The 26320-nt window shown below is 33.2% G+C and overlaps 1 protein-coding gene across 2 annotated transcripts in view; it reads right to left on the bottom strand.

Moving 5' to 3' along the window:
• Nucleotides 1-222: 222 nt before the first annotated feature.
• Nucleotides 223-26320, bottom strand: part of LOC142322086 (uncharacterized) — a 31470-nt gene continuing 5372 nt past the window's right edge. Inside the window, exons 3-4 of one of the 2 annotated variants that reach the window (XM_075360760.1) lie at nt 11126-11197; nt 223-1193 (exon numbers count right to left, since the gene is read on the bottom strand). In XM_075360760.1, the coding sequence (XP_075216875.1) occupies nt 300-1193; nt 11126-11197 (966 nt within the window). In that variant the 3' untranslated portion in view covers nt 223-299. The remainder of the gene's footprint in view (nt 1194-11125; nt 11198-26320) is intronic. The other variant, XM_075360749.1, reaches the window with a different exon arrangement.

Here is a 26320-nt window from a genome sequence, read left to right as displayed (position 1 = left end):
AACATAGTTTTTGCAGTTCAAATTTTTAACAATTTTTTAAGTATATTATTATAGGCATCATTTAAAGGTCAAACAAGATTTAGCTGGAAATCACTTTAGATGGTAAAAGTATAAAGGTCTTCACTGTAATGAAATAAAATTAAATGATTTTTAAAGAATGTGAACAATTCATTCATAAAAAATAAACTGAAAATTGTTAACATTTTAATGAAAAACAAAAATTTTCTTTTTTTTACATCTTTTTATTTAAATTACAATTTAATCAAATTTTATAACAGTTACATTTTTAATAACAATTGTTAATCTTCAAATACTATCTTCTTTCCAGCAAATTGTGTCATAATTAAACCTGATTGTTTCTTTTTGGCTTCCCATGAAGGATGTAATCTTTCCACTATGCTTGAATTATTTGTTGTATTTCGTCTAGTAAATCTATTTTCCTGTTTCACATTTATATGTTTGCTACCATTAAATCTTTCTTTAAAATTAAATTTATCACTAAATTTCTTCCCAGTAAATTTACCTCTATTATTATTATTATTATTTTCAAATTTATTGTAATTTGTATATTTTTCAGATTTTCTTTTAAAATTTTCATTTACATTTTTCAATACTTCGATTTGTTTTTCACTAGTCGCTACAGTCATGTATTCCGTGTTATCAGCTGTAACGAAGAATGGATCAGCAATTTTTATTTCATCTTTCTTGTCCTCTTTTTTGAAACTGGGTTTTTGTGGTTTTTCTTCCAGTAATTTATTTTCTTTTAATATACTGAGATCCATTTGATCTATTTTACTTAAATTACTTTTAAATTTCTTTACATTTAGTGTCCCTTCTTTCTTTGTAGGATCTGTTTCTTCTTTTTTATCACGACTTCTTTTATTTACACGTTTTACTAAAAATCTATTATTTCCTTGCGTTTTTATTGTATGGTTGTGGTCATTATAACTATTGGCATTACCAATAAACTTCTTCTTAGTGGGACTTATATTACTGGTATTAATATTACTTTCTTTTAAATTTTCGGACTTATTTTTCTTTCGCTTTTTAACTCGTTTACCCAATCCTGATAACAATAAAGGCACTTCATTGCTTGCATTAGGATACTTCTTTTTAAATTCATATAAGGATGCCTTTAAAACATCATTTGTACCTACTTTAGCTAATGCTTTCAATTTGGCATTACTATTTGGCTGTAAAAAAGGTAAAAGAAAATAAACTATTAGCTTATAAGTAAATAAATTTAATACATAAGTAAATAAATATTCATTACAAATTAGACAGTATAATCAAACAGATATTGTCATGGATATACAAGTGTAATGTATAAATTAAGCAGATGACCAATAAGTAAGTCAAGAATTATGCGAGAAAGTTTTCTACTTTCAATTTTAACAATATAATACCTTGTATCCTTCATCTTCTTACTATATCATGAATATGCAGTGCTGTTCTTCAGCACAGCACGTTTAACAAGCTATGCTTGATGCTTGATCTGCTTCAAGTATGATATGATATGATAAAAATATTTTAGAATAAATTTCCAGTACTGTAAAATATTTTACCTAACAAACGTAGTATTTTATCAAAAATAATTTCAAGGTATTAAATAAATCATGTCAGTTAATCAGACTGGGAATGGATCAGAAAGTAAAAAGGTAATCAGAAGCAGAAAAGATAAAGTACTGGGAGGACAGAATCTGCTAGATTCCATTCAACTGTTAACCTCTCTAAGATTTGATGTAAACAGAATACCATAAACCAGTGTAATAAAATCTATAACTGTCTAAATGACAATTAATATGATAGTAATAATTCATAAAAAATTGTTTTAAGATTGGATAAATGTGATAATGAAGTACTGGATGTAAAAAAGTTAGATAATTATCACTCTTTTATGTTTGATGAAAAGAAGTTGAGTCCTGTTACAGGGTTCATTCTGTGAAAAAAATCTAAATTTATAAATAAATATAATTTAAATTTAAAATAAAGTATCATGACAAATTATCTACTGAAATTTTTAGATCGTTCCAACAAAACAAATCTTTATTACGAATGGATAGTCATATTTTTGGATGTTCATATGTTTGGTTTAAAAATAAATACGAAAACACGATCAGAAAGTAAGTTACACCCCCTTTATGAAACAAACATATATTTATAAAACAATTTTTTTTTTATTGAACAAAAACTACAAATTTTTATCTATTTTTTGACATAATCACAAAGTTTATCTAAACACTTTTCATACATTGTGACAAGTTTTTCAGTTCCACTCTCTTAAAAACTCTCTTTCAGAATTCCCCTCAATCATTTAAGGACAGCTTACTTAAGTTCATCATCATCATCATTAGCGAAACGCTCCCCTCCCAGGTCTCACTTGAGACGACCAAACAGGTGGTAGTTGCAGGGTACTAGGTCAGGGCTGTAAAGCGGATGAGACCACACTTATCATTTGAATTTAGCGTTGTCATGAAGAAAAACAATCCCATCACTAAGTGTTCCAGGTCTTAGATCTTTAATGGCTTTATGCAATTTTTTTAAAGTCTCACATTAAGATTCGGCATTGATTGTTGCTCCTCTGTACATAAATTCACTGTAAACAACACCCTCAGATCTGAAAAAAACTGCCAGCATAACCTTTCAAACATGTGGGAATGTTTTCATTTTTTTTGGCTGCAGTGAATTTTTATGTCGTTGATGAGGGTCTGCAGATATACCGGTGTGCCCGTAATGAGTATGTTCATGCCATCAAGGAAGTCAAACTAAAGTTTTGGCAAGACTCGACGCATGAGTTGCAGCGCAATCTCTGGCAGTTCATGAAGTCATGTTACTAGCCAAAGCCATTGCACGTGCTGTCCAATGTTCAATGGATACTCTCCAGATGCTCCGGAGGGTGAAGAAGTCGGCATTAGGGCTGGTGAGACACCATTCCCTGGCGTAAGGGCTGTGGATCCCATAGATATAAACAGAGTGGTTTCTTGAATGGCACTGAGAAAGACACCAGGGATTGACCAACTTGACTCGGATATTTTCTACCATCTGCTGCCTATCATAAGAGAGCCGTTTTGGCAGACTGTTCTCAGGGTGCCTAAACTGGGATTGCTTTCTGACTTCTTGGAAGGTGGCTTTGGTGAGGGTACTCTTAAAATCAGAAAAGGATCTGAGTGAGGTCAGCACTTATCGATCCATCAGCCTCTTGCCGGTAATTGGCAAGTTGCTTGAAAGGCTGGTTGTGGAACGGCTCTGGGAAAGCATCGATATGAACTCGTTTTTATATTGAGGACAGTATGGCTTCATGAAAGCGATTGGCACTGAGGATTGCATATTAAATGGTCTTGCCGAGGTGGAAAGCACCGACTGTAAATATGTTTTGGCAATTTTTATTGACATAGAGGCAGCATTTCCTTCCTTGTGGGAGTTCTGTCCTCTATGAGTTGGAACGCCGCAATGTTCCCATAGCCCTGCAGGCCGTAGTACATGACTACTTGTCGGATCGCACGGCTCTGTTTAAGGATGTGCACCTAGTTGTGGAAAAGTCAGTCACCAGGGGAAGCCCACAGGGCTCGGTCCCTTGCTGTGGAACCTGATCCACAGACGAACTGATATTCCCGAAGGGGTCACGGCCTAGGGTTTCGTCTATGACTGTCTCCTGTTAGTTTGTGGTAATTCACAACCGCAGCTAGAAGATTGAGTGCAGGCAGCTTGTCAACCACAGAGGGCTGGATGGACATTCAAAATTTAAGGATTTCTGTGCCCAAGACGAAGTTCATGTTTCTCAAGAGTGCATACAAATTATCATACAGTCGTAACCCCTGTATTAAGTATAAAGGCTGTGTAATCAGCAGGGTTTGAGTTCATGAGAAGTTGCTGTTTAGCAACGACATTAGGCAAGAAGCGATGGACGCCATCTCTGTGATACACAAGCTTAGGAGGATTGCTTTAAAGGATTATGGACTGTTGGGTCGTCATTTGTACATGGTGTACCGAGGTGTCTTCGAAAGTATGACCTCTTACACAGTGTCCGTTTGGGCGCATAAGTTGGAAAGACATTGAGCACTTATTCAAAATTTAAGGATTGCCCAGCACAGAAACTTGATTGTATGCACCGGTGTTTTTTAAACAACCTCCTATGAGGCTACCACTATATTGGGAAAGGCTCTCCCAATCGATTTAGTGGTGAAAGTTCGGGCGACCATGTAGAAATTGCTAAGAGGCAGGGAGGCCACGGTATTTGGTATGCGGTTTCAAGCCGGTCCTGTACTATAGTGGAACGGTGATCTCAATGTACTGGTTCTTAATTTTGAACAGTTGCCCATCCCGCCTGCGAAGGAGGCTTTACAGCCTCGTGATGGAAGAATGGCACACCATGACTAAGGGAAGGTCCTTGTATAGATTTAAACAGGATCTGGGGGGATGGTATGCCTCTCCTTCGCTTTTAAGGGAAATGTGAGCCCAAGTGCTCTCCAACCCTCTAAATTTAAACCAATATTTGTTTTGGTTCCACCTAGCAGCTCATGAGCTGTGCGTTTGCGGGGAGGTCCAGTCAAATGAACACATGATGTTTGACTTTGGTGGGGGGGGGGGGGGGCAGAACTCAGGTCACCCTGGAACTTATTAGAGGTCAAGGGAAAAATTAGCCACTTACAAGCGGTGAGAGCCGCATTGTTGGGCTGTGTGGGAGTTTCTTGATACGTTGCTTTGTTCAACTGACATCAGTAGTTTATATAAGGGAAAAGACTCCTATCGCGCTGCTGTGGGAAGCTAATCAAGATAAGGGAAAAGACTCCTATCGCGCTGCTGTGGGAAGCTAATCAAGAGATATGGCTGGCTACCAGCCAGATTAAGGCTCCAAGCACTTTAATGGTGGACAGGTACTTGCTGGCATTCAGCGGCCTAGGCGTGGCAGCAAATTGCTGTACTTGACGTGATAAATTAATTATTGATAGTCATATATGTTTTAGTAGTTGATGGAGGGCACCTACCCATTTTAGTGATATATGACAAATGGGCGGTGGGATATGCAAGCCAGTGGTGTATGGTAGCATGCTTATTTACGCTCATGCTTTTAGGTTAGCTCTAGGAGCTAGTTAGGACACTGGTCGCTAACTGTTTCGTGGCTCAATAGCCGTTTGTGGCACAGACATTCGGTCTTGTGCTTTAGGGCGACCAAATGGGGTGGTGGCAGGAGAAATGCCAAGCAAACCAATTCTCATGTTAAAGAAAGATAATCAGTCAAATGTCTGACAGATATATAGTGAGGAAGATAAGAAAGGATGTAACTAAGTTGTGAAAACAGTTTATTTGGAATTTCAGATAAAGGATTATCTAAGGATCACATAAGTTTAGGCTTCCCTGAATTTAGAATTCTAGAGCACAACTAAGAAGAGGAAGGTAGGTAGGTAGTTGTATAAATTTTCATGATGTAAGATCATAAGATTCGTGAAGTATTTTTTATTGCCAGTGTATTTTTTTCATTTGGAAGACTTGCATTACATTTCAGCTATCCATCACAGATCTTGGTAGGCAATATATACTATGTTTCAGATGTTGATGGCATCCTCCTCCTCTATTTGCGTGAGATGTGGACACTAAATCTTGAATAATTGAATCTATCCAGATACAGTTTTCCAAAAATTTATTACTATTGAAACACTGTTCTTCAGGTTATTATATAACAACTGAACTTAGTTTAAGGAGAATGATAGCAGTTTCCATGTAGCATTTAAATGCAAAATACATTTAAAAATTTATTTGGGATTGTGGGAAAAACTGCTAGTATGTCAGATACTTGATGTAGAATTGAATATTTACACCAGAAAAGCATTCATAAGCACTCCCCAAACACTCTGACTACTTGGGACTTAAACCGGATGTCACAGGTTAGGAGTATGGTGATAATCAGATGTTGCCTTCAAGAGTTTCTAAGAATCTTGCTGAGCACTGGCCAAAAAATATGTTCAATACAAACATATTTAGTGTGCAACAGGAAATTAAATTATACTTCTAGTCTAGGTTTTCGTAAAAGGTACTTTACATTCTATTGATTTTGTTAAATTGAAAGTGCTTTTGCAATTACTACTTCCAAATCCTTAAAAATTGTTTATTTTTTGTAATAATTATTCATATTATATTGATAATATAGTGTGATTTGAGTAATGTCTGTAATACAAATGAGCTGGAAACTTGGAAAAACATATTTTTAAACTGTCTGTTACACATGGCTTTGAGACTCTAGTCTTAGAGTTATGTCTTGCATGGAAGTCATCAACAAATTTACTTCAATGGTAAGCAATGGAAAGTCTTTTTCAAAGAAAAAATCTGCAAGTAGCAAACACCCACTGTACTTCTAAAAGTACACAACTTGTTGTCTCAGATTTTGTAGGACAGGATTTAAAAGAAGAATGAATCTGAGCATTCTGGAAGCTTGACTTCAAAACTTAAATTCAAACAGAAATATTTCCTTGACATCCTAAATGCTCCATTAATTTTCCTGTTTTTAAAAGAAAATTAACAAAACTTCTAAATAAATTTCAAATTAAAATTTGCACTATACAAGAAACTAAATTTAGTGATGAAAATAATTTTGTTTTTGAAAAATTCAAAATCCTAAAAGGAAAACCTGCAGAAATAATTAAGTCTACCACTAATTTTTTACTGTTTTGCACAGCTTTTCTGATGGAAAAATCTTATGAAATAACATTATAGTATTTAAATCTCCCTTTAAAAGAATCTCAATCCTTACAATTAAACTGCTATGCACCAATAAACCATGATAACATTAAAAGCAAGGGAAAAGTAAAAACCTTTTGGCATTAGTTAGAAAAAGAAATCTAAATTAAACCTTAAACATATTCCTCCTGGGTGACCTTAATGCACAAGGTGGAAAAGAAAAAGATATTAAAATTAAGAGGAAATATCCAGCTCAAAATAGACAAATGCAAATGGAAAAAGGTTAATACATTTATGTAACATTTTTTAATTAAAATTAATATTTACACCTTTATGAAAACATCCAAGAAAATTAAAAACATGGCAATCACCCAACCAATAGTTAGGAGAGTTTCAAATAGTCCATGTGGCAATTTCAGAAAACAATATGCGAGAAATTCTTAATGTAAAGTCAGATTTTGATTCATATCATTATCTAATGCAAATTAAATTCAAATCTCTGTCAAAACAGGAAGTTGTTTTCTCAACTTAAAAAACAGAAGAATAATACAAGGAAATATAAAATAGAACTGAAGATCACAGTAGACATTCTAAATGAATTTTAAAACAAAATTGCTTCAAAAAACTATAGGGGCATTTTATAAAACAAAATTTTTTAAATATCCGAAGAGAAACTTTCTAAAGTGAAAAGAGTGAATTATGTTTCGTGGAATGAAATCTGTGAAGAAATATTAAAAGAATATAGAAAGAATAACTCAAAGCCTAACAAAATTAACACAGAAAGGTGGAACAAAAGAAATGCCTAAAATAATTCAAAATGAGAAAAGAAAATATGTTAATGAACAAGGAAAAACTTGACTAGCGGAATTAGAAAAAAAAGCAAGTAAAACTAATATCAAACAAAAAATAAAACTAATTTCCAACACAAAAAGCTCAAAGAGTGTAATTAAAATATCTAATAATTACCTAATAAAAAGATTAAAAGAACATCTAAATTTAAATATCTTGGAGAAGTAATCACTTCTAATGTACTAGAAGTAGGAAGCAAAGAAGAAAAAGCTTATCGTGTGGAAAGCACAAATTTATAATAAAGAATCAATATAGAGAAATGCTTAATACCACTATAAGGTAATTTTACCTGCAGCTTTATATGGATCTGAATGCTTGAATTTCTTTCCAAAAAAAAAAAAAAAAAAGACTGGAAAGGTGGAAAGAAATTTTTCAGACACTCTGATATTGATGGGACAGCTTACTGTCAATTAGTGTTTAGGTCTTATTCTGCAAAACTGCTTTCAGTTGGATATTTCACAAAGCATATAGAGAATGAATAATATGATCTATGGATGTTGGGTGACTGATTCTTCATCAGCAGAATTCTATGCGGCAACACTAGTCATGTATTTGGGCTCACGCAATTAAAAGCGGATTCAACAAATTGTGATGTTACTGACAATTTAATATTACTAGCCATCAATATCATTTGGTTGATGACTAATACTGTTTTCCCGAAAACAGGTTCCTTGCAACATTTCTGTCACCATTCTCTTCTGTTCCCAACTTTATCCCTTCCTTTTTATTTTATTTCCTCTTTTCTAATCTCTCTTTCATTCACCTTCTATTAATTCTTCTACGTTTTAATCAATCCTACTCTCCTCATGATGGATCATTAGCTTTTCTATTTTGAATTGTTCTGATTAAGTCTTCACTCTAATTATTTTTTCATTTTTCACTTAGACTGTCCATTTAATCTTCTTCAATCTCCTTCTTGCCCACATTTCAAATTCCTCCAGCCATTTTTTCTCTTATTGTCCGTCTGTTCAGAAGTAAACTCCAAATGTAATACCTAACATGATGTTTCTTCAATTCTAACTTATCTTCTCTTTTTTCTGTTTAGCCTCCAGAAACATTGTAAGGAATTACTTAAGAGGATGAATGAGGATGATATGTATGAATGCAAATGAAGTGTAGTCTTGTACAGTCTCAGGTCGACCATTCCTGAGATGTGTGGTTAGTTTAACCTCACATCTAACTCTTACTACATAACTGTTTCTGGTAAATGCTTCTTTAGCCATTGGCATTCCTGTTTTTATTTCTTTTTCACTTTTGGAATCTTCTGTTAACAGGTATTTACGCATCTGCACTATTTTATTACTTTGTTCTGTAACAATTTTCTCATTTTTTAAAAATTAAGTCTTCTATTCAGAATTCACAGAAGCCCTCTGAATGTGAATTAAATAATTGTTCTGCAATCTTGATATAGTTTAATGCTTTTATAGCATTCATTCTTTGTCTTTTATAGCTGGTGTAACTTCAGATTTTAGTGCTTCACATCATTGTCTTCCATTTCAACCTAATCTTCTGGAAGAATATCATGTGATTTGCTATTAGTTTGGTACAGTTCATTCAAATACTCCTTCCATATTTTACTTACTTACACCTTCTTCTTTTAATAACACATTGTTTCTACCGGAATTCTTTTAGTACCTATATTCTTCCTTGCTTATCCCACGTTACCAATTTCATTTTTTTATATATAGTTTTGTACTGCCCTTTTATTTCCAAAGCTTCCATCATACTTCAACATTTGTCTGCAAGCTATTTGTTCTTTGTATTATTCTTCTTAATTCATTATTTCTGAAGAACTCTGTTTTTCATTATTTTTCAAGACCTTCATTTTTTCCTGTTCTTGTATTTTCTTCAGTCTTAAATCTCACTTTCAATTGTCTTGTGACAATTTCAGTTTTTTCAGTTGTTTCTCTGGTAACCCATGGCTTCTTTTTTGTTCTTTCCTTCATGAAGCCAACTGTTTGTTCTGCTGTTGTTTTTATAGCATGTTTTATGCCAAAATTTATGTGCATTATTACCTTCAGCATTTTCCAATACTTAAGCTAACTTTTCTGATCCTAACTCCTTTTCAGTTATTTTTACAGATTCCATTTAGTTACTTCATTCAATCTTTTAATTCTCTTCAACATTGCTTTTATTTATACAATAGAAGCACATGATTACTATTTATATTGACTTCTTGTCAATCAATTTGTTTTTTGTCATACTAATTTTTTTCTGCAATTACATAATCAATTTGATAAATGTTTTCATCTTCTATTGATTTCCATTTGTAAAGCCAAATAATTTATAATTTTTAAAGCAAGCATTAATTTTGTGTACCCAGTTCATATTTTCCCACTAATTGTTCTTCCTGTTTATCTCCTACCACAGTATTCCAATTTCCATTATTGTCCTGCAATTTCTATTTTTTCCATAATTTTCTCTATTTGTTTCATATATTATGTCAATTAATCATCTTCATATAGACTAGTGGGGCATGGACATTTATATTAAGAGCCAAATTCTTTAGATTCGTTCCTATCCTAACGTCATCCTATGAATAGTAAAATCATTCTTTGCATAATTATGCTATTTGCTTGTTTAGAATCATTCCAAAACAATTTCTTTCTTTTTTCCTGAATAATATATAATATATGGTAACATCAATATCACCCCAATCTCATTAACCTCATCTTTTTATTCCCATCTCATTTCATTTATCGAATTTCATATCTTCTTTCTAACTATTGACTCCTTTGTAGCAGCTAGTTACCAAAACTTTGTATATTACTTGTTGCTTCCCCTGGAGATCTAAATTGGATGCGATTAGCTCCAAAAATATTTAACAGAAGAAGGCTGCTACAATGCTAAATTCTTGGAGTATCACTGAATGCTGGTATTCCACTGCTTTCCACCTAACACATCAACTATCCCTCTAACATATAGAACAACCAGAGTCTGGCTTCTAACCTTCAATCTGTTTGGCTTAGAAGCCAAACAGATTAAGCTACTAGTTAAGTTACTACCAGTACAGCTCTCAGGATCAATGGAACACAAACCTTCATCACAAACAAGAAGGTCCTTTCTTCCTAGTTTGGGAATATTAGTATGAGTAAAGTAATTTATAAATATTTTTATCTAAGTCATTGTTATGCTTGCTTTTCCAATTAATCATTGCCAGCTGATAACATCACCATCTCAGTAGTGTTTATAATATTTATAAAGGACTGCACACTATATGCCATAAATCTTTTGCAAAATTTTCACCATATTAGAGCAAAGTACTTCAAAATCACCAAAAAAGTACAACTTGCTCACTCGGCTACCAAATCAATCAAAATAATCAGTATGGTTGCACATGAAGGCAATGAAAAGTGAAAAAACAAGAAAGAAATTTTTAACAAAAGAAATGAGAAAAAAAATTTCACAATATTTTGTATTAAACTTTGAACATAATAGCACATAATATTTAGTAATAATACCAATCCTACTCATTATAAAAGACTTGAAAAGATACCTATTTAAACAAATACAATATATAACTAATATTGCTAAAAGTAACAAAATAATAAGTTTTATAACTAGTAGTAGTATTAATAAATTAATACTATTACAAATCACTTACATCATTCAGAATAAATAAAGAATCCTGATCAGTTGCCAAGAAGAATTTAGATATTTCATCATTTTTCAATTCCTGAAAACAAAAAACAAATATAAAACAATATATCAATAATGAAACATGATATGAATCAAACAAGTTTTCTAATATCAAAAGTGGGAAAAAATTGATTTAACTTTTAATTTTTATCTAAGTAATTTTTCTAAGTGGGAAAATGGAAAAATTTATCAGTCAAATATTTATATTTATGCAATCAAAAGATGATTACTTAGGTATTTCAGAGGTAAGAGAAGAGGACATTGATAGGGACAAAACAAATTAAATCTGACATCAGAACTGAAAATGTAAGATAAATATATAATTGTTATATATATAATATCCTATAAGATAAGATAAATAACGAGCTTATAAAGCAGATTAGCAAACCTAAACACTGTGTTACTTTTAACACGTCACACAAATAACTAGGTTTATTACATAGCATTAATTTGTTTAATATTAACTGTTTGATTTGAGTATTATTTTCTGCCTTTTCCTAGTGCTAAATACTGCTAGAGTGACAATGCTGGGAAAGACTGAAAATAACACTCAAATCAATTATGATAATCCTAGCAAAAATATAAAATATTGTGGAAAAAATATTAACTATTTATTGAATTATTTTTTTGTCTTCAGTCATCTGTCTGGTTTGATGCAGCTCTCCAAGATTCCCTATCAAATGCTAGTCGTTACATTTCAGTATACCCCCTACATCCAACTTCCCTAACAATTTGTTTTACATATTCCAAACGTTGCCTGTCCGCACAATTTTTCCTTCTACCTATCCTTCCAATATTAAAGAGACTATTCCAGGATGCCTTAATATGTGGCCCATAAGTCTACCTCTTCTTTTAATTATATTTTTCCAAATGCTTCTCTCTTCATCAATTTGCTGCAACACCTCTTCATTTGTCACTTTATCCACACATCTGATTTTTAACATTCTCCTATAGCACCACACTTCAAAAGGTTCTAATCTTTTCTTCTCAGGTAATCCGATCGTACAAGTTTCACTTCCATATAAAGCGACACTCAAACATATACTTTCAAAAATCTTTTTCTGATGTTTAAATTAATTTTTGATGTAAACAAATTATATTTCTGATTGAAGGCTTGTTTTGTCTGTGCTATTTGGCATTTTCTATCGCTCCTGCTTCGTCCATCTTTAGTAATTCTACTTCCCAAATAACAAAATTCTTCTACCTCCATTATCTTTTCTCTTCCTATTTTTACATTCAGTAGTCCATCTTTGTTATTTCTACTACATTTCGTTTCATTCGTTTTGTTTTTGTTTATTTTTATGCGGTAGTTCTTGCGTAGGACTTCATCCATACTGTTCAGTGTTCCTTCTAAATCTATTTTACGCTCAGCTAGAATTACTATATCATCGTCAAATTGCAGCATCTTTATCTTTTTATCTTGTACTGTTACTCCGCATCTAAATTGTTCTTTAACACCACTAACTGCTAGTTCTATGTAAAGAATAAAAAGTAACAGGGATAGGGAACATCCTTGTTGGACTCCTTTTCTTATTACGGTTTCTTTCTTATGTTCTTCAGTTATTACTGTTGCACTTTGATTCCTGTAAATGTTAGCAAACATTTTTCTATCTCTGTATTTGAACCCTAATTTTATTAAAATGCTGAACATTTTATTCCAGTCTATGTTGTCGAATGCCTTTTCTAGGTCTATAAATGCCAAGTATTTTGGTTTGTTTTTCTTTAATCTTCCTTCTACTATTTAACTGAGCCCTAAAATTGCTTCTCTTATCCCTATACTTTTCCTGAAACCAAATTGGTCTTCTCCTAACACTTCTTCCACTCTCCTCTAAATTCTTCTGTACAGAATTCTAGTTAAGATTTTTGATGCACGGCTAGTTAAGCTAATTGTTCTGTATTCTTCACATTTATCTGACCCTGCTTTCTTTAGTATCATGACTATAACACTCATTTGAAGTCTGATGGAACTTCCCCTTTTTCATAAATATTACACACCAGTTTGTATAATCTATCAATTGCTTCCTCACCTGTACTGCACAGTATTCTACAGGTATTCCGTCTATTCCAGGAACCTTTCTGCCATTCAAATCTTTTAATACTCTCTTAAATTCAGATCTCAGTGTTGTTTTTCCCCTTTCATCCTCTTCAACTTCCTCTTCTTCCTCTATAACACCATTTTTTTAATTCATTTCCTCCGTATAACTCTTCAATATATTTCACCCACCTATCGACTTTACCTTTCGTATTATAAATCGATGTACCGTCGTTGTTTAACACATTATTAGATTTTAATTTATGTACTTTCCTTAACTTTCCTGTATGCTCCATCTATTTTACCAATGTTCATTTCTCTTTCCACTTCTGAACACTTTTCTTTAATCCACTCTTCTTTCGTTAGTTTGCACTTCCTGTTTATAGTATTTCTTAATTGTTGATAGCTCCTTTTACTTTCTTCATCACTAGTATTCTTATATTTTCTGTGTTCATCCATCAGCTGCAATATATCGTCTGAAATCCAAGGTTTTCAACTAGTTCTCTTTGTTCTGGTGAAGTTTGCTTAACCCTTAACCTTTTGCTTAACCTTTTTAACATTCTCCCATTTTTCTTCTACATTTTCTACCTTATATTTTTTACTCAAACCTCTTGTGATGTCCTCCTCAAAAATCTTCTTTACATTCTCATCCTCAAGCTTCTCTAAATTCCACCAATTCATCTGATACCTTTACTTCAGGTTTTTAAACCACAATCTACATTTCATTATCACTAAATTACAGTCGCTATCAATATCTGCTCCAGGGTAAGTTTTGCAGTCAACGAGTTGATTTCTAAATCTTTGCTTAACCATGAGTCTTTCATTCCTTTTGCCCAGCCCATATTCTCCCACTATATTTCCTTTCTTGTCTTTTCCAGTGGTTGCATTTTAATCTCCAACTATTATTAAATTTTCATCCCCTTTTATATGTTTAATTGCTACGTCAATTTCTTCGTATACACACTTTACCTCATCATCATCATGATGTGTGCTTGTAGGCATGTAGACATTAACAATCGTTGTCGGTTTAGGTTTTGATTTTATCCTTTTATGATGATTCTATCAATATGCATTTTGAAATACTCTACTCTCTTCCATATCTTCTTGTTCATTACAAAACCTACTCTTGCCTGCCCATTATTTGAAGCTGAGTTAATTATTCTAAAATCACCTGACCAAAAGTCGTTTTCCTCTTCCCACCCAACCTCGTTAATTCCTACTACATCTACATTTATCCTATCCATTTCCCTTTTTAAATTTTCTAACCTACCAACCTTTTTTAGACTTATAACATTCCACGCTCCAAGTCGTACAATGTTATTTTTTAATTTTCTGGTGACCCCTTCCTTAGTAGTCTCCACCCAGAGATCTGACCTCCGGAATATTTGTTATATGAAAATGGGGAGAGCTACGTTTTCTTGAGAAAAAAAGCAGCTGTAGTTTTCCATTGCTTTCAGCTGCGCAGTACTCAAGAGGATTGAGTGATGTTGATATGGTCATTTAAGTCGTCCTGACCTACGCCCTTAACAACTACTGAAAGAGCCCTCTTTCAGGAATCATTCCTTAGTCTGGCTCTCATATGGTTGCAGCTTCGGTCCAGCTACTCTGTATCACTGAGCACTCAAGTCCCCTCACCATTGGCAAGGTCTCATGATTCATTTATTGAAACATGCTCACTGAATTATTTTTTAGCAGAAATATCATTGATCATTCTAAAGCCTTTTTTTAAAATCATCAAAGCCTTAACACTGTGAAAAACTTCTGTAACATTTTTCTGATAATTAGTTTTGAAACAAAAATCAAATCTGTTCAACTGCGTGAATCGAACAGGTTTTAATTCATGCAGAGTTTGGTTAAACAAATATTCTTTCTAAAAAGTTTCAATTGTTTTTAACTTCATCAAAAAGACAACGTTAAAACATTTAAATAAGATACAAGAATTTTTCTCAAAAAGATTTAAACACATTTAATCTATAAAAATAACTGATATGCTGTATCCAACCTTTACATGTGTAAGGAATTTATTTATTTTTTCAAATGTTTTGAATACAAATTTGTGATACAAATATAATGTCATAATGCCACACAAATTTAGCACCATAAATATGCTCTACAATGATTGAATGTACTTGTTGTATATGTTTCTTTGTGAATTTTTATTTTGTGTATAACTGGGCAAGTAATTATCAATAAAAAAAAAATAAAGAAATAAAATTCTGCCTACAAGTAAAATGTTCTAACTAAAACAAAACTAAACAAAGCATTGCAAGGATAAACAGAAGAAAAAATGAATCTAGATGAATGTAAAACATCCATTATTCAAAAATAAAAATAATACAAAAATGTAGTAAAATATAATGCATTCACATGTAATAAAGTATACAAATATTTTTTAATAAATAACAACGCAGTAAATATAAGTAATATTTTAACTAATGTAACTTGAGAAGTATTTTTGGAGATACTTGTAACTCCACTTACAGCACCTACCATTTTTTGCAAGAATATTTCATTTCACACAACTAATATATATTCTGAATATGAGCCAAATCGGACCATAAATACCATTTTTTGAAATGTTTCAACCCCAGCGTCACTTAGTGGATCCAAACTAATTCAGAAACCTTCACATGTGTGCGCACAACTCACCAAAGTTTCATTGCAATCGGTGAAATTGTCAATCAGTGATGACACTGCAACTCATGTGTAATGCTAATAATTGGTTGGCTGAATGAAATTCTAAGATGACATTTGCAATGGACTTCCATTTTTGTACAACAAAAAATCAAGGGTAACATAAGAGCTAAGACCTGTTATCCTAAGGGAATATCCTGAAATTCCCTTTGGTTCAAGACCAGTGCTACAAAGACCACAGTTTCCAATTCCAGTACCACCAAAAACATAGGAGTTAGAGGAAGATGAAGCTGTTGATGTTGAAGGTTATGCAGGTTTATCAAATAACAAAGGAGAGATCCAAACTTTTTAGAAAATACCAATACTGAAAACCATACTTAATTAATCAGGATTAAATGATCTCGTTTGTGATCTAAATTTATCCAAGAATCAAGCAAAAATTCTTACATTACAACTGAAAGGATGGAATCTTTTAGAACACAATATTAAAATAAGTGATTTCATGACAGAGTGAATTTGAACATTTCTTCTTCTAGTATGAAGACTTAGTTTACCATCAAAATGTGGAATCTTTACTAGAAGCTTTGGGACATATGCACCATGCTGAAGAATGACGTCTTTTTAGACTCTTCAAGGCGTACTTTGAAAGAAATCCTTCTTTATGTTGGAAATAATATCCCATCTGTTCCATTAACTCACACAGTTCACATGAAGGAGTCATATGAAGATATGAAACTTGTGTCATATATGACTCCGTACAAAAAAATATTTGTGATGTAACTGCAAAGACCTGTTATTTTGTTTACAGCTTTGGTATACTAAATTTTGTCACTTCTTGTGCAATTAGTTCTTGTATAATGAACTTATAACTGAACTTCATAAAAACTATACAGTACTTAGATATAGTAGGTTACTAAAGATCTACTTCTTAGATTCTCATCTGAATTTTTTCCCTACCAATCTTGGAGCTGTTGAGTGACAAACATAGAAACTGCTCACCAGCGAATACCCACTATGGAAACATACTACCAGGGAAAATGAAACTCAAGAATGATCACTGACTACTGCTGGAATCTCAAGACTGATGTGCCTACAGCAAACTACACCAGAAAATACAAAAGAAGCAGATTTTAGGCATATAGAAATTGCATTATAACATTGTTATACTACCATCACAATGCTTTTTTCTTATAACAAAAAATGGTAATTACAAAAAAAAAAATATGCCTGATAGAAAGAAACCATTTGTGTTATCATCATCTGGACACAATATATTTGTTGTAAAAAACAAATGTTAAAAAATGGACAATTAAAAACTAAAAACCCAGTATTGCAAAACTACACCTTCTAAGGAAAAAAATTATAAACACATGCTGAAAGTGAAATAAAAACTCAAAGATATAATATCACATTTTATATCTCAATTAAAATAATAAAATTACCATCTGTTTTAATCATGCCAAACAGCATGAATAGTTGAAACACACGTAGTATTATACATCTAAGTATAAACAGACGGCCCTAAGAGATTGTAAAACATATTAGACAGATAACATTTCATTATCCCCTACAATAGTTTGCATGTTAGCCCCTAGTTTAAACTTGTGATGTAGTGCCACATAACAGATGTAATCCACAAGGATATGATGCACTGTTAGTTGGTAGTCGCAATGAGCACATACTGGTGTATCTATTTGAGTCATTAGATATCCACGGAGTGAGCCTAGTGTGCCCTATTCATTAGCAGCAGATAATAACCTCCTCTTGACGGTTATTTCTGCATGAGAAGCTACACAGTAACACAGTGTTCTTAACTGTGTGAAGTTTATTGTTCAGGGTAGCATTCCATTAACTTTGCCACTAATCATGAACCACCCTCTTTAGGAAATGGACAGATCATTCGAAGCAACACAATTGGTGAAAGGAGGCTGGAAACAAACTTCCTTTGCCGCATTATCGACATGCTCATTACCTAAAATCCCTATATGGCTGGGGATCCAGCAGAAGCTCAAAGTTGTATTGCGGTGTTTCATTTGCAAAATAACACTGAATCTCACAAACAACAGGGTGTCTGGAGTACACGTCACTAATTGCATGAAAAGCACTCATGGAATTAAAGCAAACAAGTACATGTTGAAATGTTGGCCTTATTAATAGCAAAGAGCTCAGTGAAGAAAATACTGGCAATGCTGGAGAAGCCAAACGTGTATGTATGTTCTGTTGCCAACAAAAGATCAACTCACAGAATTAACGTTTTTAGAGCCTTCCATATAAACTGTGGCATCAGGGTTTAGGCTATTTATAATATTATGAAATTTGTTTTGCAAAATAACTGGATTAGTGTTCTTTTTATCATACTGGGAAATACCAAAGCAGTAATTAATGAGAGAAAGCTGGCAAGGAAGTATGAAGCAACGTTAAGGTATAGTATATTTAGAGCTGAGAAAAAGAGCTGAGCTCTGGTGCCTAGTGGGAACAGTAGATCTAGGCTGTTCCTGGTAACTATTAACATGCTGATTCAAGAATACCACATCAAGTTGGTTGCAATTTAATCCTAGCCAAATATGAGCATATCATTTGCTTTTGTCTATTACGAAGAGATGGCTCACCACTGTCCACCAGCAGACTTACCATGGGGCTTGACTAAAGCACACCCACAGCAAGTTGAATGAATGAATAATTGATTGCATTGAGCATCTTTAGAGCGGTGGCCTATGCCAATCAATAAGCTACACAGCTATAATGTAAGCGGGAATGGACCAGAACTCTGTAGAGGCACAACATGCGTATACGTTCGGTTCCTCAACAGATTTTTCAACAGAACTCTCAGCATGTCTAACATTTTTAAAGATACTACCTTCAGCTCCTTCAAATGTGTTGCCCAAATTAGCTGTTGGTCAAACCATATAACTAGAAACTACATCCATGCCTCAACTGGTTCACCATGTAAATATAATTGAGGGTCAATATGTTCCTTCAACCAGGATAAGAAAATGGGCTTTGTTTATTCCAGGGAAAATGTGAATCCAATAGATTTACATCACAATTATAAACAGGTTATTGTGTTTGAAGCAGCCTCTCACCTGTAGCTAACATTCTACACGCTACGTAAACAGAAAAATCAAATACAAATAAAGAACACTTAACGGGTTTTTGCATGCAATTCCTTACACTATTTATGGCCATACAAACCAGGTAACACTAAGGACACTTCCCTGGGGTACTATCAGTTTTCCAGTGTGAAACTTTCAGATACTATCATTCCAACTTGAACTTACAAGGACTGACTACTGAGGAAACCCCTGATAAATATGAGATTACCTTGTATACCCCATTCATGAAGTGTACTTAGGATTCCTTTCCTTCATGCCATGTGGTATGCCTTTTGCAAATCTAAAAATACAGCAATCAGGCACTGGAAAAGTAAAAAGGCGTTTTGAACAGCAGCTTCCAAGGCAACTATGTAATCAATAGATCTACCCTAGTGGAAACCGCGTTGTTCTGGGGTAATTAGGACGTTTCTCTCAAGGTACCACACTAGATGATGGTTTACCACTTGTTTCATTACCTTGCACAAGGTACTGGTCAAGGAAATAGAATGATAACTTGTGCAGCACGATTTATCTTTACCAGGTTTCAGTATGGGGATCACCAGTGCCTCTTTTGACCAAGAATCTGGAAACACCTGGTAAGAGAACATTCTATAACAGATACACAAAAGATGTTGTAGTACACTATCTGGAAGGTGTGATAACATACTGAGCCTGATATCATTTCTGGGAGAAGTATCACAAGAATTATTCAAGGTGTTAGCTCATTATACAAAAATAGTATGTTAAATTTTTTTGTGAATCTCCAATCATCAAGGGACATTTTCTACCTGCAACTTATATCTTACAAACTCAGAACAGTATGATGTAAGTGAAACTGCCCTGAACGACCTTCCTAATGTGTTCAACACACCAACTGTCATGGTAACAAGGTTAGGCCGATTGGCTGTTTTGTAGTACAATCGGCTGCGGTGAATATACTAATCCACATATGGTTTGAACCTTTCTCAGATGAAGATGTTCAAGAAATGGATTCAATGTAATTCAGCCAAGATTTTCATTTTAGCACACTGAAACATCTGATGGCAAACAGCCCTTGCCTCGTGGAAGATGCAGATCAATTCATTCATCGGTCTTTGATTGAAATTACACAAAGCCCTACATCCGATTTCTTAGTGCATGTCTTCATCCCACCAAGGAAAAGCATGCCGCCTTGGCGTTCACGATGTAAAGGGATGAATTCATTCGCTCTAACAAGAATCTGATGTGTAAACTTGGCAAGCTGGTGGATCGCATCATCACTCTCATCATACTAGCCAAAGGAATCCTTGTAACCAATCCAGTCTGCTTTCTGAACCACTCTCTGTGTGGCTGACTCTGAGGCAAATCACTATTACCAACTGAGATTACAACTGGCTTGATCACTTGGAGAAATACTGGATGTCATGAGGAATCAGAGCTACAATCTCAGTTGTGTCCCAAATGCAGATGACAAAGGATGACCTCTTTACAGTATAGTCACTGAGATAGCCCTTACAGTGATAGCATACGCGGCAATACTATACTATAAGTTTAATGTAATAAAGCTTATTCTTGAAACAGTCTACCACTCGCTCTACTACATGGCATTCAACAGACTTTATGGTGACAGACATTTCATTATACACATACGAGTATAATCAGAATGGTTCAAATGTATCATGAAGGTCACTTGAAAACAAACTTTACATGGTGGTACTACGTTGGCTTGTTAATTATATTTGACTGATACATAGTTAAGAATCCAGTAGAAACCAATGAATGATACATGTTTCAACATGACATTAAAAATGTGCATTTTGTGATACTGGTCATTTAACACTCTGATAGTCATGTGAGTGATATATGTCACCTCCTACATAGTTTATATAGATGTATTACTGAAAAGCTCAACAAATTACAGTGAAATTTCATGTAATCCTCAATTGGACTAAAATTACAAGCGATTCAGATATCTATTATTCATTTTTTACAAGTTTTTGTTTAGAAGACTACACCTGAGTATCATATGTCACCTGTACAACTATTGAAAATTGTGAAGGGTCGTGTTAGTGAAACATACGTCACCCAGCTGTTGTAGTTATATTTGTATTTATTATAGACAAAATAAATCCCTTCGTCAAGTCTATTTATGTCAGCTACATTCATATCAACATATTTATTATTACATATATTTCTCCAACCAGTTTACCTGCTATGGCCAGGCCTGGGTATATGTGTATACCAGCTTACCAGGCCTGACATAGATGCAGATGTAGTGTAATGTAAGTGTAAATTAAAGTTTTATACATTCTTAAATTAACTGTTTCATTTTAGTAGCTATTATTTTAAATAAATACTTAATTTTTATTAATTGCCTGATAATTTTAACAATTTTATCAGGCAATTTTTTAACAATTGCCTGATAAAATACATTAACAGCACTTGATTTACGCTAATGTACTGATTAATTTTTCAAATGTTTCTTAATAAAAATAATTTAATAAATGTAATCTGATAATTTCATTGGCTTTCAATTATTTCTACTTAAAAATTATACAAATGACATTAGTAGTAAGTTAAATTTTAAAAGAGTGTTTATGTATGTTTTTGAAACGCCTGATTATTTCGCTGTCAGTTTTTCATTTACCTGAGTAGTTTCCTTTTCAGATAATGTGTATGTACGTCCAGTAGCAGTTTTCAGATTAACTGTCGTTAGTACTTCCTCTCGAGCTAATATTAAAATACCACTGTGTACTGGAAAAACATAAGAAGGAGATGGACCGTGAGGATGAAGAAAACTTACTTTCACTTCTTCTGTTGATTCATTTGTAGACAAGACACAAGACAACCACCAAGCACCATTATAAATGCACGTGACATAACTTTTTATATCAAAAATTTCAAGAACACCAACTTCTGTTTCATGCAAAATTTTATGTTGTTCATATTCTTCAACACCCCCCCCCCCACACACACACCAACACAATGAGTTCTACTACAACCTGTTAGAACACAATTTTTAGGATTTAAAGCAGCAAAGGTAGAAAACCCAATCTTTTAATACCTGTAAACTCGTCGGCACATATGTTGGTGCAGGGACTGAAAGCCTATGTACTAGCATTTTGCATGCACTGGCCTCTGATACAAGCAAACTATAAACATTGTCATTTTCTATGTCTTTTGTGGTATGGTAATACATAAAAAACAGGTTTCATAAATTTACTGTAGCGTATGTAGTTGTTGAGTTTTATTCCAAATTATATATTGATGTGATCTAGGCCTACTTACACAACTTAGTTGTTGTATAGCAACTACTAATAATAGATTCATTCATTAATCATAACATGACTAATGTGCTATTTATGAATTGTTGTAAACACAACACGCAATTCTAAGAAATTCAGTTATTTTAATCTACTCGTAATTATTGCGCTGTGAAGAATCACATATCACACATCACTTCTAATTATGTTTTAGAAGTGGTTTTTGTAGAAACACTTATTGTATATATATTTTACTTAATTAAGTGAATAGCTGTTAATGATTTATTTTTACTATCTGTTCTATTGATTTCATTTAAGGCTTTGTCATAAATTTACTCATGCAAATTTTTAAAATTTTAATATACTTAATTTTTTTTTTTAAATGCCCAAGTTAGGAGGAAAAGGTAGAGAAGTTTATAATGAGGTGAGGGAAATTGTATTCAATGTTTACAATTTCTTTTTACAAAATTTTGCCAGAACCGAAACAGTAAGTAAAACTGAAGTGCTGAATATGGTGGTTCAAGTGACAAAATGAACGACCCAAAGAATTATAGCAGAAGGGAAATCAAATGAAATGAGACGCCATCCAATAGCTATTTCACTGAAAAAACATATAAATCACTCCAGTGTTGTGTGCAATTTAATTCGTTTAATACAGATGCTTTGAGGCGTTTAATAAATAAATTTTATGTAACCGAAAAATGCATTCCTACTGTGAAGAGAATTATGCAGAAAGCTCGCAGAAGTGAAATTAATTTCAAATGGAGTGAAAGATCTTTAGGAAGAATATTACGTAAAATGGGATCTAGATTAAAAAAAAAAAAACAACTGAAAAATACTGATAGAACGGCAAGACATTAGAATGCAAAGAATGATATTTCTATGATAGATTTCACTGTTTCGTGAAGAAGGAACACCGATTGGATACACAGATGAAACCTACATTCACAGTAGTCATGCGACACCAAAATCACGGGTAGACACAGCAAAACTTCATGAGGGACTGAAAACACCAGTATCCAAGGACTTATTATTAATAATTGTTCATGATGGCTGTAATAAAGGATTTATTAACAATGCTTAACTTATTTATGAGTCAAATAAGAAAAGGGATTATCAAATCCGATGGATTCTACATCATGGAAAAGTACATGAAAAGGCTACAGGAGGAGTGTATTCCCAACTTGCCACCTCGGTTGGTTACTGTACTAGATAATACATTGTAGAACAATGTTCTGCTACAAAAGCAGCCAAATTCTAATTCATTAAAAAGCGATATGATAAAATGGTTAGCCAAACAATGAATCAACGGTTTTCCTGCATGATGAAGACTGAATTATATGATATAAAATTACGCAAAGAAAATCAAAAGAAATTTCTAATAGATGACATTTTTGAAAATTATGGTCATACAGTTCTACAGCTGTCCCACCTCACCCTGTGACTTGAATGCCACTGAAATGATTTGGACTCAAAAGAAAGGGCAATAGCTAAAAGAAATAGAACTTTTAACATGTTGGATATTCTTAAGTTAGATGAAGAGGAATTTCATAAACTGTCTGAAGCTGAGTGAAGCAATGTGTTGTGAGAATGCTGTCAATGTTGAAATAATATACATTGAAGATGAGCATTTATATGATAAGCACATCAACAATTTTGTGATAAGTGTGACTTCAGAATCAGACATGAGCTCTTTAAAATCTATAGATGACAGCGACTTCGGAATTTGCAAGCTACAGCAATAAAGTGAGTAGAAAAAATAATCATTTAAAGTACTTTAAAATAATAATATTAACTGGGATGCTGAACTAATTTTAATTAAATGTATTATGTATTATGTATTTATAGTAATAAATATCATCTATATTAAACTGACAATGTATTCATTCAGCCTAGTACAGTGCCAAATGTTTGCTGAATGCTAGTAGTTTTCTGTGCCAACTTACATGCCGATAGTTGATGATATGAGTTTCTTTAAACTGTTGGTGTATCTCTTTAAGATAAGCCAGTACTAGTTTTTTTTTTATACTTGAATGTTTCCACAAGGTGATTTCATTGTGATATATTTTCTTTTGCCTGGCATTACACAACTAACATCATCTGATTATAAAACGCCTAAATACATCCAACTATGTTTTGAATCAGACACTTTCCACGTTGAGGGTTCAGTGATGATAGAATCCCTTGTTCTCAAAACTAGTTGTTTTGCCTGTCGTGTCATGCAATTGGAAGTTCCTGGGAATTCATCTTGCACTTTTTTGATGCTCCAACTTCATGGAAGAAGAGTAAGAATTGTTATTTTAAGACTTCTATCGGTGTACAATTAAATTTTTCTTTCAGCTGTACCAAGATTTCGATATAAGGTTCAACTTGAGGAGATGAAGTCTTAATGATTTCACTAGTTACAATGACTATTTTTTTCCTCGCTGATAACTCAATTTTTGTAAACTTTTGGCAAGATATGTTTTCTCTAGCAATCTTTTAGATTTTACAGGTGATTCCCCAATACTCACTATACTCTCACTAAGCCTGTCCAATGCATAATTTCTTACATCGTAAAGGGCTTCTTCACTATCATCTGCTGCTTCTCCTTCTTCTTCTTCTTCTTCTGAAGCTATATTACCAATTGAAGAAAAATTTTTCTGATACTTAAAACAAATCTTCCAATCACTTTCTAAACTTGGATTTTTCTGACATCCATGGTATCACTTTTCTTAAATTCTTAGTAAAATTAATATGACCTGGAAAAAATCCTAGTAAAATTATTATGTAATGGATTACAACATTTATTATTGTAAAAAGTTGTCATACTTCAAACGGTACCTAGCTTTAAAAATCTGTAAGTAACTACACCAACACTTAGCAATCGATAAACAAACACTAAATATCTTGACTTCAGGGCAGGCATATTTATACTGTGCTCATGTTTTCTTACATCATGTTAAAAATAAATTATTTAAATAAATCAAATATTTTAGGTCATATTAATACTGTTTACACTACAACAATGGACACGGACTATGACTAAACTGATGATATAGTAAGCTTCAATACATTTTGTCTTCCAATTTGTATTAATTACGCAAAATTACAAAAAAATTTAAAATGAAATTTCTAACAGAAAAAAAATTTAACGACACTATTACAAAGTATGTAAAATATGAAGACTTCACAGAAATAAAAGCACCCGGTCCAAAACTTCTTTTCATTGCCCAGGATATGACAAAAATTTCTGGGCAATTTAAATTTACGATGCAAGGCTGCATAATAGATGTAATCCACAAGGATGTGGTGCACAGTCAAGCAACAGTTGCAAAGTACGCATAGTGGTGCATTTTTTGCTGACAACAGGTATGTGTGAGTAGTTCTCATATGTCCTATCCACAATCGGCAGATGACCACTTCCTCTTGGTGAATTATCCTGTGGAGGAATCCCATGGCAACACAGCATCTTTGATACGTCAAAAGTTTGTTATCTACTGTGGCAATCCAATCATCTTGCCATTTTGTGCGATGTGAGTTTTATACAGTTAATAAAGTCGGATGTAGTAACGAGAGTAGTGAAAGAAGGTTGATTAAATATGCCTTCAGCAGCAGAATCTGCACGTTCATTACCCGGAATCCCCTCGTGGCTAGAGATCCAGCATAAATCACTATTACAGCACATAAAGGTCAGCTTCTGACTAGATAACATCTTTAAGATTTTAAGAATCATTAGAAACTTTTATTCAATTAATGAATTTATTTTCTTATTTATTTGGATAATAAGATGCAGTTGTTCATGTGAATATTTCACTACCTTAAGTAGCTTAATTCTTCCTATCTGTTATGAAGTTTGTCGAATGTTCTTAAAAAAATTAAATGGTACAATCACAGAAGGAAGTAATCATTTTATATACATAACATACTAAACCCTAAAAAGAAAATGACTCATAGAAGACACTTGAGAATGTTATTGTTTTGAGGAAACACTGAGCTATGATGTTTTTGTTTAGAACAGAAAAAAGTTACTCAGAGTTGGTTTGGACTCATTATTAAATTAGTGATGACACTATCTTATGCTTCATGAACAGCAACCAACATTCCAGGAAACCTCAAACTCTTTTTGTACTGAATATCAAAATAAACTGAAATTCTTTTTACAAAATATATAGAATAAA

This window comes from Lycorma delicatula, chromosome 1, assembly GCF_047948215.1.
Source record: "Lycorma delicatula isolate Av1 chromosome 1, ASM4794821v1, whole genome shotgun sequence".
Lineage (NCBI taxonomy): Eukaryota > Metazoa > Arthropoda > Insecta > Hemiptera > Fulgoridae > Lycorma > Lycorma delicatula.
Note: the sequence above shows the minus strand (reverse complement) of the source record. Positions and strands in the feature narration are given on the sequence as shown.